The 17,756-nt window shown below is 40.1% G+C and overlaps 1 protein-coding gene across 5 annotated transcripts in view; it reads left to right on the top strand.

Moving 5' to 3' along the window:
• The window catches only part of TUBGCP5 (tubulin gamma complex component 5), a 48,795-nt gene that overhangs the window by 19,469 nt on the left and 11,570 nt on the right, over positions 1-17,756 (top strand). For 3 of the 5 annotated variants that reach the window (XM_073353282.1, XM_073353318.1, XM_073353311.1), the window contains 7 exons: positions 1,192-1,390; positions 4,316-4,504; positions 6,118-6,300; positions 6,854-6,938; positions 7,046-7,166; positions 8,754-8,932; positions 10,187-10,312. In XM_073353282.1, coding sequence (XP_073209383.1) covers positions 1,192-1,390; positions 4,316-4,504; positions 6,118-6,300; positions 6,854-6,938; positions 7,046-7,166; positions 8,754-8,932; positions 10,187-10,312 — 1,082 coding nt within the window. The remainder of the gene's footprint in view (positions 1-1,191; positions 1,391-4,315; positions 4,505-6,117; positions 6,301-6,853; positions 6,939-7,045; positions 7,167-8,753; positions 8,933-10,186; positions 10,313-17,756) is intronic. The other 2 variants (XM_073353301.1, XM_073353291.1) reach the window with 2 other exon arrangements.

Below are 17,756 nucleotides of genomic sequence, written 5' to 3'. Positions count from 1 at the left end.
GTATTTAGGGTGTATTCGTGTTTCCACTGTTTAATAATCCACTGTTTTTAGAGCAGTGGTTCTCAAACTTTTGTACTGTCTGATTGTGACCCCCCCCCTTATAAATTAAAAACACTTTTTTATATATTTAACATCATTATAAATGCTGGAGTTGAAGCAGGGTTGGGGGTGGAGGCTGGCAGCTTGCGACCCCCCATGTAATACCTCGCAACCCCCTGAGGGGTCCCAACCCCCAGTTTGAAAACTCCTGTTTTAGAGTATATAACTCTCCTTATGCTGGCACTGTGTGGTTTGTAACCCACATCTGATTTGAAACAACTGGTTCTGTTCCAAAACCCCTGACACACGACAATGTGAGAACTGAATTTTTACCTTAATTCAGAATTTCTTTGCTTTTCTCAGTTTTAAGTTTCTCTTAAACATTATTTTAAATTCTCTCTTGTTACTTTGTACTATTTAAGATCTTTCTTCAAACCATAAAACTATTTTCTTATTATGTGATTAATCTATTGGTTCCCATTACTAAGTAGTTCATTGGTTTAGGAATGATAGGTAATAAATAGGATTCCTGATTTGAGGAAAGCCCGTTGATGATCTGCCCAAAGAGCTTGATATAACTGTAGGCATGCTGAATACTTGGAGTAACCATCATCAGTGATGGTACACAAAGGACAGTAGTGGGAGCTGTGATGTCTATTGTCTTCACATGGGACAATATAAATTTGCTATTTGTAGGTTATACAAGTCCCTTTCTATTTAAATGTAGAGTGAGGTGACTTTGAACTGTTTTGCACCCTCTTTTACATCTGTGTTATCCCTTTTGGCATGGGAGGGTAAACTGTCATTGAAAACAAGTTTTGTATTAATAGCTGACAGTTACTTTATATCCAAAGTCTTTAAGGGTTTAATATTTTCAGAAATATTAATTTCATATTTTAGGTTCCAGTTGAGCAAGATATTTCAGTATGTACCCAACATTAAGCATATAAATAGTCCTATTAATATCAATATTTAAAGTTAGATGTGTGCTTAAGTACCTTGCGAATCACAGCCTAGATTCTATTGATGCTGCATATGGAAATATAACAAGCAAAACTGGGTTTGTGTTAATCTCCTTAACTTAGTTGTTCTAGTATAATCAACATTGTTTCTTAGAATAATATTTACCATATATTTTACTATCCATTTCAGATGCAGAAAGAAAGAGTTTGTACACACTATTTCTGGAGTCTGTGCAGTCCCGTCTGCGGCATGGGGAAGAATCTGTTCCAGATATTATTACAGAACAACAAGCTACAAAGCAGAGTTTGATAAAGATGCAGTCTATAGCAGAGAGACACTTAGAGCTGGATGATGTTCATGATCCATTGCTGGCTATTAACTTTGCTAGGTAATTGAACATCTGAAAGATAACTGATCTCACCACTGTGTTGTCAGAAGCCACAAGGCATCAACTTTTTGCTATTGCTGCTTAAAACAAACAAGCTCAGGAACAAGCCTAAAGGGGAGCACGGCTAAGTATTGTCTCAGGCATCTTATGAATGGCCAAAGGTTCATTATGAATATAAACTATTAAAATGAGTATTCAAGAACGGTTCTATATATGCCTGCTACATCTAGCAGGACTTAAATGTTTTTAGTGAAAATGGGAACTGTCTCTAGCATGGCAAATTTTATTACAAAAAAGTAGATATCATTTCTCGAATTATGATAGAACAAATGCTGTAGAAAAATGTAATATTTTTAATGTGTGTGCATGGCACATAATGTAAAATGTCTTTCATTTGAATCAACATGTTTCTTTTTGGCCTATCATCACAAAGATGTATCTTGCAAAATTCTACTGTGGTACTAACAGTAGTTTAAAACAAACCTTTCAGGAAAAAGGCCACAAAAATAATTGTTCCTTTGTGATAGGGTAATGTGAGGAAACTAGCAGAGCAGCAATACGTTGATTTTAACAGTCTTACATAGGTCATAATAGTTAGTGGTGAGAATGTTAGCTATTTATTTCTGTTACGTACCAATAGGTAGATCTGTGTTCTGGCTTTTCAAAAAGAGTTCTAATGTAACAATGGTGCCTTTAGTTCTTGGTTGTATTTAAAAGCTTTCATTGTGAAGTTAACAACCTTACAGTTTAACAGGGTACAATGTATTCTAAGAATACTGTAATTAATAGTTGAGCTATGTACATAATCTCTCTCAGTGGATGAGAATATTCTCTTAAAAGTTGATAGGCTGGTTAACTCAGTCCTTTTGTCGATCAAGACGATCTCTGCTCTGAAGTGATGGAAACCGGACTTGCACTACACTGATTTTACCCGTTGATAGCTTTTGCTGTACTGTAATGATGATTTTGACCCTACTCTGATAAACTAATTGGCTTTGGCTTACTAATGCTATGTTTACACTACAGCCTATGTCTGCAAAACTTATGTTGTGCAGGGATGTGAATATTCTACCCCCATGAGTGACAGAGGTTTCACCAACATAAGTGTTCGTGTGCACAGCACTATGTCTGTGGGAGAGCTTATGCTGCTTGCAGAGGTGGGTTTTTTTATGCCGACGGGAGAGCTCTCTCCTGTCAGCATAGAGTGTCTTCACCAGATGTGCTGCAGCGCACAGGTTTATCGGTACAGCTAAGCCACTACAGCACTGTACATATAAACATACCCTACGTGTTAAATGTCTGACTCAGAGATTTTCTAATGGTATAATATTATACCAGTTGGCCTTGGGTATTTAGTGGGGGAAAGCCCTGAGGCTACCGGAGCACTTTTCTTTGTCTGATTAAATTCTGTCCAGCTTTTGCTGAGATATATACTGTTACAAATTGCCATTTACCTTCTCTCACTTGTTTCTCTGGCAAATGTTGTTGACAATGTGCCAAAATAATAATTGGACAGGAAAATTTTAAGGCCAAGCTGCCGTTGCTGCCACGACAGCAGGCAGTAGCATGTGGTTCATTAGGAACACCAGGTTGCTGCTAGAGCTGCTGTAGCAGGGTAGAGGGAAAGGGAAGAGAAGAAAGACATATTGGGCTCCCCCTTCTCCCAGGTCGTCCCAGTGACCCATGTCCTCCACTGGAGGACACTATATGGAAACACCCACCTTCTGGTGAGGGTTGGAAGGGAGAGTGACTGTGGTTTTTTTCCCCCCATCACATGTTGTTACCTGTCTTCTAGAGACCCGATAGCTGGCTCCAGCAGCATATTTCCACCCCTGCCTAGGGCTGGAGTTCTCCTAACTTCCAAGGTTTGTCTTATCCCATTAAGAGAGAGATTATGATTTATGTGTCTGTGCATTGAAGTAATATCCCCCTCTTACACCAGTACGCAGGCTACCCAAATCTATATTTGCCACTTTTGCGACTGCTACTGGAATACTATGTCCAGTTCTGTGTTCACAATTCAGAAAGGATTTTGATAAATTGAAGAGTGTTCAGAAAAGAGCCGCAAGAATGATTAAAGGATTAGAAAACATGCCTTAGTAATGATAGACTCAGGAAGCTCAATCTATTTAGCTTAACAAAGAGAGTGTTAAGGGATGACTTGATTACCATCTGAGTATCTACCTGGGGAACAAGTACTCGACAATGGACTCTTCAGTCTAGCGGAGAAATGTATAGCTGCATCCAATGGCTGAAAGTTGAAGCTAGATAAATTTAGACTGGAAATAAGGTGTAAATATTTAAGTGATGGTAACTAACCACTGGAACAATTTACTAAGGGTCAGAGTGGATTCTCCATTACTGGCAATTTTTAAATCAAGGTTGATTTTTTTTTTTTTTAAATATATTCTCTAGAAATTATTTTTGGGAAATTCTGTGACGTGTTATACAGGAGGACGAACTAGACCACGACGGTGGTCCTTTCTGGCTTGGAATATATGAAAACCAATAACCCCTTGTTTAGGCCTTATATGACAGCGTAGCCCTAAAAGACCATATAAAACAAATATTTTTCTTATTTATTGAGGTCTACAGTATTTGTACTGGTATTGCTTTTCAGAACTACAACAAGAACTGGCATAAACACAGTGAGTGACTAGGTGGTTACAGCACATCATCCAAACTAGTACTCTTATGCCTTGTTGTATGAATAGTCACTCGAAATAATGGGTTTGTCTGAGTTAAGGCATTAATATCCATTGAGTTACCAGTACTGGAATGAAATTTTTACTACTTTTTCAATGCCTTTTTTTTTAAGCAGAAAGCTAAATGAGACCACAAAGTTTTAAATGTATGACACATTCTGTTAGGTATTATATGGATCAGTTCCTTTCCAGCTAAACAGTGGTTTTTTTTATTTTGAAGGTTGTATTTGGAGCAAAGTGACTTTCATGAAAAATTTACTGGTGGTGATGTTTGCGTGGATAGATCCTCTGAATCAGTGACGTGCCAGACATTTGAACTGACATTGAGGTCTTGCCTTTATCCTCACATAGATAAGCAATATCTGGAATGCTGTGGCAACCTAATGCAAACTTTAAAGAAGGATTACAGGTAAGAAATGAAATTAGATTCTACTTAAAAAGCATATTCCATTATCATTGGTATACCATACTGTAAAAGCATCAATTATTTTGAGAAAATTGATTTGTAGTTGAAATCTTTTACAAACTGTTTAATCTTCTCTTCTAATTCTGCTGTGATAAACAATAACAAAAGCACTAATAAAACATGGAATTAACATAATATTTTCCAACTGTCACTCTATTCATTGTTCTTTTGTGTTCTATCCCTTTTTTCTGTATTGCCTACTTAAGCCTAGTCTACACTAGAAAATTATGTGGGCATAACTGCATCATTCGGGCATTAAAAATTCATATCCCTGAGTGGCATAGTTAAGTTGATATAAGTCCCCAGGTAGGCAGCGCTAGGTTAATGGAAGACCTAGCTATTGTTTTTCGGAGAAGTGGATTACATGCACTGATGGGTGAATCCCTCCAGTCGATGTAAATAGCGTCTATACTGAAGTGCAGCTGCACTACAGTGCCGCTGTAGCTTTTTAAATGTAGACATGCCCTTAGTTTGTAAGGTCATTTTTTAAGGAACCATTTCTTAGTATCTGTACAGCATGAAGCATGGTGGGTGTCCAGTCTCTGATTGGGTCTCTAAGCACTATTGTAATACAAATAATAATGATAAAGAAAAAGTAAAGTGTTAGTAGCTTGAGAAAAACATAGTATTTTAATACGTTTGCTTTAATTAAATAATGTTTAAAGGTAAACAAACTTCTTAATTGAGACACTAGATTATGGTATTAAGTACTTCTGGGTAGAGAAGTATTAAAACTGAGTTAAAAATTGACAAATGTAAATATTCCCAGAAAGAACAATGGGTAAAATCCTGGCTCTAATTAAGTCAATGTCAAAGCTATCATTGAATTCAGTGGAACCAGGCTTTCACACATTCAGCTGAAAATATAGGAGAAATTTTAGGAAGACAGAGTATGATTATCTAAATTGGAATTTGGCCATTACACTACCACTAATTATGTGATATTGTCATGCTGTGAGTAAAGTGGCCTGATCTCATGACCTCTGAGCTAGTCCTAGGTCACCATCTTTCCATTTAAGGTATGGATGTGGCCCCCATCACCATAGTATCTAAGTGCCTTACAGTCTTTAAATGTATCCATCCTCACCGCACCTCTGTGAAATAGGGAAGTACTACTACCCCTTCTTCCCCTTATTTAACAGATGAGGAACTGATATTGGAGCCCTTACTTAGGCAAAACTCCCAGTGACGTTGGAATTTTTTCAGGCTCTGCAGTTAGAGAGCTGCAATATTTCTCCCATAAAGCTGTTCTTGAATTGAGGGCCTGATCCAGAAAAGTGCTTGAGTACATGACTAGTCCTACTGAAGTCAGTGGCACTGCTTTCAATGCTTTGAGCTACGCACGTGGTTAAGTATTTTGCTACATCTGAGCTTAAGTGACGTTTATGTGAAAAAATAATGTATAATAAACTTCATTGGAGTATGGGATTCAATTGGGAGTTCTTGTTGTGATGAGACTTTTAAAGGTTTGCATTACATAATGTAACATTTTATGTTAAAGGAAGATTTATAATGCACATTGAAGAGATGTTTGTGTATTTGTATTCTCTGTTTAGACTGGTAGAGTACTTGCAGGCAATGCGAAACTTTTTCTTGCTTGAAGCTGGGGATACTATGTATGATTTCTACACATCTATTTTTGATAAAATAAGAGAAAAGGAAACTTGGCAGAATGTATCATTTCTAAATGTCCAGCTCCAGGAAGCAGTTGGACAACGTTACCCAGAGGACAGTTCAAGGTAAAACGCATTGGATTAAGTTTAAAGTAACAGTGAAAGAAAAAGTCAATTTCCTTTTCCCTTCCTGTTGAAATGATAGGTTTATGAAATACATAAATATTAGGCTCTATTGTGTTCTTAGTCATCGGTATAGGTGTAAGTTCAACCACTTTGGGTCATTCTGTCCCTGCGTTTTGAGTTAGAAACTATTGTGTGGATTGATAGAGTATTCAAAGTGCAGTATGGTGGAAGTAAGCATATGATTATCTACTTAAAATATCAGAGCATTAATTAATCTGTGCACTAGAACTACGTTTTACCTGTAGAGATTTGTTTTTGTTTTCCTCCACAATAAGTTCCCTTATATATTCACTTGCAATAGTGTCTTCATTAGTAATTCTGTCAAACAATCTTTTTACAAAGCTTGGAGCAGAGGTATCTTTACAAATCTTTTCCTACCAGGTTAAATCTGATCACTAATATTTAGTAATGACAGATTAAAACAAAATATTTTAAGATAACCATGAGTTTCATGCAAACAATTGGCAACTAGAGTTTTTGTTTCTTTTTGTAGGCTGTCTATATCTTTTGAAAGTGTTGATACAGCAAAGAAGAAACTCCCTGTCCATACCTTAGATGGCTTAACACTGAGCTACAAGGTAAAATATAATGATTTTTTTTGCTTTAATTTTAAAATACATTTGAAGTGTAACCGCAAATCGCTCCATCAAATTAAGGGGTTTTTTTTGTGTTTTTTCCTCTTTAGGTCCCTTGGCCTGTGGATATAGTTATAAGTTTAGAATGTCAAAAAATTTACAATCAAGTGTTTCTTCTCTTATTACAAATAAAGTGGGCCAAGTATAGCTTAGATGTTTTACGATTTGATGGTAAGAAATTTCTTGAAATAGTTCTTGTTAATCTTAAATCTGTATCACTGAAAATATAAGGTCTTGTTTTATGGCATATTGGTATCCATGCTATTGACAATTGTTTGAATACATCCAGTATTACAGTAGCCTCTTTGAAAAGTCAGCATTGCAGCATAATAGCCCCTGTATGTAGCATTTACAAGGCACTGGGAAAGATAGTTGCTAAATTAATTTTGCTCAGCAGAGCAGTGTGAAAGTCACATTGGACCTCATCTAAACCCACTGAAATGAATGGGAGTCTTTCCATTGACTTCATTGGTGTTCGAATAAGGCCCACGGTGAGAATCCTTTCCTGATTATGTAAGCAGTTAAATGATTTTGGAAGTCAAGTTTTGAAGTAAAATTGACATTGCTAGGGGCAATGTCCATCCATCTTGATGGCAGATTTCTCTCATTTGTGGTAATGGATGTATGAGCATCCAGGATAAGAGATTATAAACTAGTTGGATCCTTGATGGCTTTACAGAGTTCATCATAGCTGTGTCTCATTTAACACACCTATTAAATATAGCTGGCTATATTTATTGGGGCATTTCTTTTGCAACCATCACTGTGCTATGGTATCTAGGCACCAAATACAGAATTGGTCAGTCCTACTTTGTCTGCAAAGGACCCCTACCATCCCTTAATTCAGCGATAGTTTTTTTTGTTTGTTTTTCAAATCTGTGAGATTTGTTGCTCAGTTATTCTTCAGCCATAGCCACTGAAGGAAGTCCTGTGCATCATATCCTAATGCAAATACAGCCATGATTTTACCAGTAACATCACTTCCTGTCCTAAGTGGTTGTGAAAATAGTTATTTACCCTTTATAAACTACAAAGTAAAATTATGTAGGTCAGAATGTGTACTTGGGAGTTTAATTTTCCTGTGCTGGCAGAATGTCTATGGGCTCTTTAATTGTGTGGTCAAGATCAGAAGGGTGTGTGGGAGTGCTGGGGAGAAGGGTCAGGGATTTTTCCAGTATTCCACTTCAGTAGCCTTTTGGTGTTCATACTATTAAGAGTTTTATATTAGGTAGTCCACTCTGCTTAACCTTTGAAAATAAATAACTATGTCATCCAGAGAGTTTGAGTGGTTGGGCTCAGGTTTCACCTAAAGACTTTCATAACCCTATTGGATCATTGTCACTGAAGGTATTGAGAACTGTACTTTCTAATTTGCTAAAATGAGTTTTAATTTGTAAGGGTGTGACTGGGCTTGGAAGTGTTCTCTATTTTGTGGAGATAACAGTTTATGTTCATGTAATTTTTTTTAATATTGTAATTTATAAATCTTGGCACTTACATAACACTTTCTATCTTTAATACGTAGCAGACATTAATTAATTGCATCACAATATCTCCTCCCAGTTACGATTTTAATATATGATTGTTATGTAGCTACTGATAAAGTATCTGAATTAAAGGACAAAAGCTATTTCAGTATATTATGTTCTGATAACTTTTAAAAAAAGATACATTTTTAGTTTTAATTAATATTTAAATGCAGTTAATACCTATTTATTTTATAAATATTCACCCAAACTTTTTCCTTTCCATTTTTAGAGCTAGTAAATGCTACTGAAAAACCACAGTTTAAGGAAGGACCTCAATTAGAACAAGAGACAGTTCCTCAGTTTGGATCACAAACCGAACTTATAAAACAACAAATTCACCGTATGTTCCTCTTACGAGTGAAACTCATGCATTTTGTTAACAGCTTACACAACTACATCATGACCAGGGTTCGTCCTTTTACAATAATCTGACATATTGTAGGAATTTCTAACTGTAGTCATAACGGCTAATAATGCAAAACAACTTCTGAGTAAGCATGTGTAAATAAGTAACGTCTTCACTTAATGTGTATTTTGTTCAGTTTTAAGTCCTGAACTAAAAAGGAATGTATATTGAAAATATTCATGCTGATTGTTTGTTTGAATTTTAAGACAGACATTTTAAATTAGTAAATATTAAATAGACTTCAGGAGTTTTTAATGTGGACAATTCTTTGATATTAGTAACACTTTTCTTCAGTCTAACTTTTCACCCCAAAGGTTTACAAAGAAAGGACGTTAATGTCAAGAGAAACAATAGATTTCAGTAAGCTGCTGTTATTCTGCACTCCTAATAGCATTACTGCAAAAGTTGTGTCTTTACATGGGTGTCTCTGGGAGTTAACTAATATCCATTTCCAAAAGTTTATATTCTCTTAAATGAAGCAGGAACCTGTGTAGATCCACACTTACCCTACTACTGTATATGTATTGCAATTCTGTGTTAATACATTCTTTTTGAAAGGAGAACAGATGGAAGCTGGCCCACTTTCTTGATGATGATGCTCTGTGTTATGCAAGAGGTTCTGAGTTCTATTTCCAGTCCCAGTCTCTTGATTCCTAGGCCTTCAGGAACTGGGATTTCTAATGGTGGTAGCATGCCCTGAATCAACACCTACAGAAGTGGCATATTCAGTCCATGGTACAACAGCAGCCCTCTCTATCGCAGCAGTTCTCAAACTGTGGGTTTTGACCCCCAAAGTGACTTGTGACCCCATTTTAATGGGGTCACCAAGGCCAGCGTTCCATTTGCTAGGGCTCGGGGCTGAAGCCAAAGCCTGAGCCCTGCTGCCCAGGGCTGAAGCTGAAGTCCGAGGGCTTCAGCCTTGGGGCAGCGGGACTTGGGCTCCAGCCCTCGCCCAGGGTCATGTAGTAATTTTTGTTGTCAGAAGGGGGTCGCAGTGCAATGAAGTTGGAGAACCGCTGCTCTATTGAATTAAAGAATATAATTGACATGTTGAAGGGAGTTCAGTTTTTGGTTATATGGATGGTGGCCATCAGACTGAACCTCAAAGGTAGTGATGGAAGAGGGGAAGAGTGAGGGAATAATTGAGGTTCAGACTCTAAAAAGACCTCCCCAGAGAATTGTAGAGAAAAGAACTATGGGGATTCCAGTCATAGAGGTAGTATTCATGTTAATCCTCCCTGCTTTTTCTTCTAAAGATTCTTCACAGTACAGGTTTGGAGTTTCAGCACCAAGTAGAAGAAGCCAAAGACTTAGATCAACTGATTAAAATTCATTATAGATATTTGTCTACAATCCATGATCGCTGCCTGCTGAGAGAAAAGGTATGTGTTAAGTAAAACTGAATACGTGGTATTTTCAGCCTAACAAGGGAGAAAATGTTTGTCATTACAAATCATACAGTATATGTTGGATTTTTACATATGGTAATTATAGATATTGTGGAGAGGCTATATGGCTATATCCATCCATATAACTTTCCAGAGTTACAATTGAGACTCATTTTCCTTGTAAACCTGCATTTGCTTCCCACTCAGAATAGTTTCCTTAATTATACAGTTCAGTTCTACTTCAAATTGTACATGGGTCACCTGTGGCTAGAAGATATGGGAATTTATGGTGATTCTTTGAGTACTGTCCCTATAGGTGCTCCACTCCAGGGGCTCTTGTGCCCACTGTACCTGTGATTGGAGATTTCTCAGAGCAGTGTTCATTTGGCCCGCGCGAGCGTGTTATTCAGTCTCGTGCTCTGTGCTGTTCTATAGCACTGCATGAGCAAACCACCCTCAGTTCCTTCTTACCTGCATTGGCCTGAGACAAAGCCTTATCAGTTGTCTGCATTGTTTTACCCCAGCTGTGTCGCCTTAGTTCTTTTAGTAGTTAGTTTATTATAGTTAGTAGTTAGTATTTGGTTGTAGTTTTAGCTGTTGTTTTTGTCTTTTTTGGAAAGATTTTTAATTATATATATGGCTTTTAGATCGATAATGTCTCCTCTTCTGGGAATTTTTACTTTACTGGGAGAGCATGCTACGTTCTCCTGGTTTCAGATGCTGCCTGTTGTGCTAGCGGGGATTCCCGGTGACTGACACTCCTCATGCACCTGTTGCCTCAGGGAGTCTCATATTTTCTAAAAGTGCAACTTTTGTCTGGCACTAAAATCTAGAGCTAACAGGGAGCTCTAACTGACTCCTCACAATGGAGAGCTCACTATGCCCAGCCTCTGACACTGGTGAAGGGACCTCCTCTGTATGTTGGTCTCTGAGTAAGTCCGCTGCCTTCGCTGTCTCCGAATCGTACTCCTTGAGAGCACGATTCCTTTTATAAGATTCCCAGAGACTATCCCTGGAGTTTTCCAGGTAGGGTACCTACCTCAAAGAAGTCAGTCTCTGATGACTTCAGTGACTTCCACCCCTACTTCTCTCCAGCCCGGTACCCATGAGGCTGCTGGTTCCTCAGGTACTCAAAATATGGTTTAAACTAAAGACTATAAAGTTCTGCTGGTACATACTCAATAAAGGAGTTCAGCTTGGTATAATTTAACGCTTGAGAGTTGGCAATTCTGAATTGTAAAGTGGCAGGACCTTATCAAGAAGGTTGTGGATTCTTTGCAGATCTATCCTGAGGAGGTTAAAGAACCACATCATAAGCTACTTGGCATCCTTCATAGAGTTTCATCTGCCTGCATTACCCTGGTTGTTAACGATCCTGCAATTTGGCATACCCCAGCGTCCATTCTGCCCACATGTAAGAGTGCAGACAAAAATATCTTGTCCCCTCTAAGGACTCTATTTGTATTTTCCCATCCCTTTCCTAACTCCTTAGTGGTTAAGAGCGTTAATAAATGTGGAAGTCAGCACCGTGCTATATGTACGCTCTGTGATACAGATCATAAATGCCTCAACCTGTTTGGTAGAAAAGGATATTTGTCAGCGACTTTACAGTTGAGAATCGCCAACTACCAGGCGTTAATGGTGAAGTATAACAGCTGAACTCCTTTTATTGAGTATCTACCAGCAGAACATAGAGAGCAATTCTAGGCAATTAATGCAGTAGGCCAACTGCTCACCCGAACATATCCTGTAGGCCTCTCTCAGCTCTGGTGATACTGCCACTCATTTGATTTCTGTGGCTGAAGTTATTAAGGGCCTTCTGGCTTCTGCTCTCAGGATTTCCCAAGGAGGTCCAGAATACGGTCAAGACCTTCCTTTTGATGGCACCAAACTGTTTGCTGAAAGCACAATCTCTACAAACGTTGAAGGACTCTTACCCCTTCCCTCCCCCACCCGAAAGGTCGTGTCAGTAGTAGCAGGACATCTCCGCAGAAAGGTTATTGTAATGTTCCCTTACCTAGACAGTTGGCTTCTGAAAGATCAGAATGCAACTTGCAAAGCCATAGTCCTCTTTCTCCAATTCCGCCTGCAATTAAATATTCAAAAATCTGCCTTAACCCCTGTGCAAAAGTTAGAATATGAATTCATTTCGATTCAATAGGGGCAAGAGCCTACCTCTCAATGCACGGATTCATGGCTCTATCCATCATAGTCAGTCCCTCCCTATTAATGGTGCACTCCTTGAGCTTGCAAAGGTCCTCTAGAACATGCTGGCTTTGGTACTGCCTGAAGCACAAGGAAAAACGCTACTTCATTCTGGTGGAGGGATGTGAGAGTTTTTATTCCCATCAGGCCCCACGTTCCCTGGTCGTAACTGTGGTGAATGATAGAGCCTATCAGGGCACGTTCAAGTCCATTCTCAAGGATAAGGACTCTAAATGAATGGAGCTGATGGGCAGGAAGATTTATACCTCCTCTTCCTTGCAGATGCAGATTGTTAACCAGCAAGCATTGCTGTTCAAGTATGACTTTGTGAACTGGATGGCTACGTCTAAGTTTGCAGACCAGCTGCCATAAGCCTCGAGAGAGGAATTTTGGGCATTTGTCACCGACGGCTGCTTGGTAACTAAGACTTTGTTGCAGTCTGTGCTGGAATCTTCAGCCAGAGTGATGGCCTCAGGCATGACCACGAGAGGAGCTTCCTGGCTGCAGAATTTGGGCATTGCTCCCAATGTGCAGCAGGCCATAGAGGATTTTCCCTTTGATGGCCAAATGCCATTTTTGGATAGGACAGATGAGACTTTGCACTTCTTCAAGCACTCTAGGGCTACCCAACAGTCCTTGGGAGTATATACGCCAACAGTGCAGAGGCACCACTGTGGTGGTCAACAGCAGCAGTAGCGTCCGCAGCGCACATTTGGGCAGCCGTTCCCTCCCCCAAGACAGCAGGACTATGGCAGAAAGGGGCATAGATCCCATAGAAAGAAGCAGTCCTGTCTGGGGTTTGGCCAGTCCATGTGCCCTCCCTTGGCACCCGTTAAGCACCCATTTTGACTCCTTGGTCCATAGCAGTGTTCCAGTCATCATTCCTTTCTCCCTGTCCCTTCAATTTGGGGACAGGACGGCCTTATTTTACAATGCATAGGTTTTGATCACCACTGACAGCTGGGTCTTAGGCACTGTCAGATCTCATAGACTTTAAGGTCAGAAGGGACCATTATGATCATCTAGTCTGACCTCCTGCACAACGCAGGCCACAGAATCTCACCCACCCACTCCTGCAATAAACCTCTTACCTATGTCTGAGCTATTGAGGTCCTCAAATCGTGGTTTAAAGACTTCAGGGTGCAGAGAATCCTCCAGCAAGTGACCTGTGCCCCAAGCTGCAGGGGAAGGCGAAAACCCCCAGGGCCTCTGCCAATATGCCCTGGAGGAAAATTCCTTCCCGACCCCAGATATGGCGATCAGCTGAACTCTGAGCATGTGGGCAAGACTCACTGGCCAGATACCCAGGAAAGAATTCTCTGTAGTAACTCAGATCCCACCCCATCTAACATCCCATCACAGGCCATTGGGCCTATTTACCACTAATAGTCAAAGATCAATTAATTGCCAAAATCATGTTATCCCATCATACCATCTCCTCCATAAACTTATCGAGCTTAATCTTGAAGCGAGGTAGGTCTTTTGCCCTCACCGCTTCCCTTGGAAGGCTGTTCCAGAACTTCGCTCCTCTGATGGTTAGAAACCTTTGTCTAATTTCAAGTCTAAACTTCCTGATGGCCAGTTTATATCCATTTGTTCTTGTGTCCATATTGGTACTGAGCATAAATAATTCCTCTCTCTCCCTGGTATTTATCCCTCTGATATATTTATAGAGAGAAATCATATCTCCCCTCAACCTTCTTTTGGTTAGGCTAAACAAGCCAAGCTCCTTGAGTCTCCTTTCATAAAACAGGTTTTCCATTCCTCGGATCACCCTAGTAGCCCTTTTCTGTACCTGTTCCAGTTTGAATTCATCCTTCTTAAACGTGGGAGACCGGAACTACACACAGTATTCCAGATGAGGTCTCACCAGTGCCTCGTATAACGGTACTAACATTTCCTTATCTTTACGGGAAATACCTCGCCTGATGCATCCCAAGACGGCATTAGCTTTTTTCACAGCCATATCACATTGGCGGCTCATAATCATCCTGTGGTCAACTAATACTCCAAGGTCCTTCTCCTCCTCTGTTACTTCCAATTGATACATCCCCAGCTTGTAACTAAAATTCTTGTTATTAATCCCTAAATGCATGACCTTACACTTCTCACTATTACATTTCATCCTATTACTCCAGTTTACAAGGTCATCCACTGTAGTCTCCCTGTTAACCAGTTCCTTATCCACCTTTCAGTTTTCATATTGATTCCCATCTTTTCCAATTTAACTAATAATTCCCCTTGTGGCACCATATCAAATGCCTTACTAAAATTGAGGTAAATTAGATCCACTGCGTTTCCTTTGTCTAAAATATCTGTTACTTTCTCAAAGAAGGAGATCAGGTTGGTTTGGCATGATCTACCTTTTGTAAAACCATGTTGTATTTTGTATTACCATTGACCTCAATGTCCTTAACTACTTTTTCCTTCAAAATTTTTTCCAAGACCTTGCATACTACAGGTGTCAAACTAACAGGCCTGTAGTTACCCAGATCACTTTTTTTCCCTTTCTTAAAAATAGGAACTATTTAGCAATTCTCCAGTCATACAGTAGAACCTCTGAGTTTGCAGATTCATTAAAAATTCTTGCTAATGGGCTTGCAATTTCATGTGCCAGTTCCTTTAATATTCTCAGATGAAGATTATCTGGGCCCCCCGATTTAGTCCCATTAAGCTGTTCGAGTTTGGCTTCTACCTCAGATATGGTAATATCTACCTCCACATCCTCATTCCCATTTGTCATGCTACCATTATCCCTAAGATCCTCTTTAGCCTCATTAAAGACTGAGGCAAAGTATTTGTTTAGATATTGGGCCATGCCTAGGTTATCCTTAACCTCCACTCCATCCTCAGTGTTTAGTGGTCCCACCTCTTTCTTTGTTTTCTTCTTATTTATATGGCTATAGAACCTTTTACTGTTGGTTTTAATTCCCTTTGCAAGGTTCAACTCTACATGACTTTTAGCCTTTCTCACTTTATCTCTACATGTTCTGACCTCAATAAGGTAGCTTTCCTTGCTGATCCCTCCCATCTTCCACTCCTTGTATGCTTTCTGCTTTTTCTTAATCACCTCTCTGAGATGCGTGCTCATTCAGCTTGGTCTACAACTCCTGCCTATGAAATTTTTTCCCCTTTCTTGGGATGCAGGCTTATGATAGCTTCTGAAACTTTGACTTGAAGTTCCTGTCCATCCCTCCCCATCCCTCTTCAGGAACCCCTCTCACCAGATACTGCTCCTTGAGCAGGTTCACTCTCTACTGGCTTTGGGAGTGGTGGAGGAGGTTTTGCTGGAACACCGAGGTCACGGCTTCTGTTCCCAAATCCAAGAGAGGGTAAGACCCATTCTCGACCTCTGAGGCCTTAACAAATATATCCGATACAAGAGGTTCCAAATGGTCACTCTATCAACTATCCTCCCTACGTTGTCTCAGAATGACTCGTTTGCTGCCCTGGACCTTCAGGACACCTATTGGGCCACAGAAAGTTCCTTTGATACGTCATAGCAGAGCTCCATCTTCAGTATATGGTGTTGCCCTTCAGCCTCTCTTCTGCCCCTTGGGTTTTTACCAAATGCATGGTCATGGTTACAGCATACCTCAGGAAGAAAGGAATCCACATCTTCCTATATCTGGAAGACTGGCTATACTGAGAGGCAAGTCTAGAGAGGACGTCAACATTACATTGTGCCTGCTCAACCGTCTGGGTTTCATTCTAAACACTGAAAAGTCAGGTTTCAGAGTGGTAGCTGTGTTAGTCTGTATCAGCAAAAAGAATGAGGAGTCCTTGTGGCATCTTAGAGACTAACAAATTCATTTGGGCATAAGCTTTTGTGGGCTAGAACCCACTTCATCAGATGCATGGAGTGGAAAATACAGTAGCAGGTGTATATACGTAGTACATTAAAAGATGGGAGTTGCCTTACCAAATGGGGGGTCAGTTTAACAAGACAGTTCAGTTAACAGTATTGAATACCAAGGGAGGAAAAATCACTTTTGTAGTGGTAATGAGAGTGGCCCATTTCAAACAGTTGACAAGAAGGTGTGAGTAACAGTAGGGGAAAATTAGTATGTGAATTTTGGTTCCCACTCAAAAAATAGACTTCATTGGGGCCCTAATAGACTCTCCGAGTTTGAGAGCATTTCTGCTGATTGACCATTTTCAGTCATTCACCACCTTTTCTTTAGTCTGCAATCTCAGCTTTCCCCAATGTGTTGAATGTATCTCAGGCTCTTGGGCTACATGTCTGCTGGCATGCAGGTGGTCCAGTTTGCAAGGTTGTGTCTTTGCCTCCATCAGATGTGGCTCAGGACAGTTTACAATCTGACTCTTCACTCCTTGAAGAGATTGGTCCATCTCCCTCCACTGGTCCAGGACTCCTTGCTGGGGTGGATGCTCCTGGAGAACGTTTGTGAGGGCACTCCCTTCATCCATCCAGGTCTGTCTCTGATGCCTCCAAGATGGGCTGGGGAGCCCATCTGGAGTTGCTGAAAGTTCAAGGTCTGTGATCAGAGCTGCAGTCCTCACTGCATATCGAAGTGCTGGAGTTTTGGACCATCTACAATGTATATCCCGCTTTTTTGGACCATATTAGATATATGGTCCAATATAGTCACATATTTACCAACAATATCACCACAGTGTATTATGTGAACAGGCAAGGAGGAGAACAAAAGGCCATCAGGTTGTGGCAGTTCTGCACTGAGGAGAGTATCACTCTGATAGCCAATCATGTGCCCAGAATCTAGAATCATCTCACAGACTATTCTCAACAGGAATTTTTCCCTGAACCATGAGTGGTCTTTGAAAGCAAATTGTCCTCTGGGTCATTTTTGGAGTTTGGGGCGTTCCACAATTGACCTGTTTGCCATGAGGAAACAGGAAATGTCTATCTGTTCTGCTCTAGAGGGAGCCTCAGTCCGGGATCCCTATCCAATGGTTTCCATCTCAGCTGGTAGTCTGCTTTCCTGTACACTTTCCTCCTGATCCTGATCATCCCACAGGTTATTCTCATTGCTGCAGTGTGGCCAAGGCAATGCTGGTTCTCCAGCCTTCTCACATTGTCAATTCAGCCTTTCATACCTCTTTCCTCTTCAACCCAGCCTAGTTGCAGAGCATCACGAGCACACCTTGCATCCCACACTCAGTTCCCTGCATCTCATGGCATGGCTGCTGCTTGGCTAAATGAGGAGGAAGAGCAGTGTTCAGCAGCTGTTCCACAGGTCCTAGTCAACAG

The sequence above is a fragment of the Lepidochelys kempii genome, chromosome 1 (assembly GCF_965140265.1).
Source record: "Lepidochelys kempii isolate rLepKem1 chromosome 1, rLepKem1.hap2, whole genome shotgun sequence".
Taxonomy (NCBI): domain Eukaryota; kingdom Metazoa; phylum Chordata; order Testudines; family Cheloniidae; genus Lepidochelys; species Lepidochelys kempii.
The sequence above is the reverse complement of the archived record's forward strand: the minus strand, read 5'-3'. Positions and strand labels throughout refer to the sequence as shown.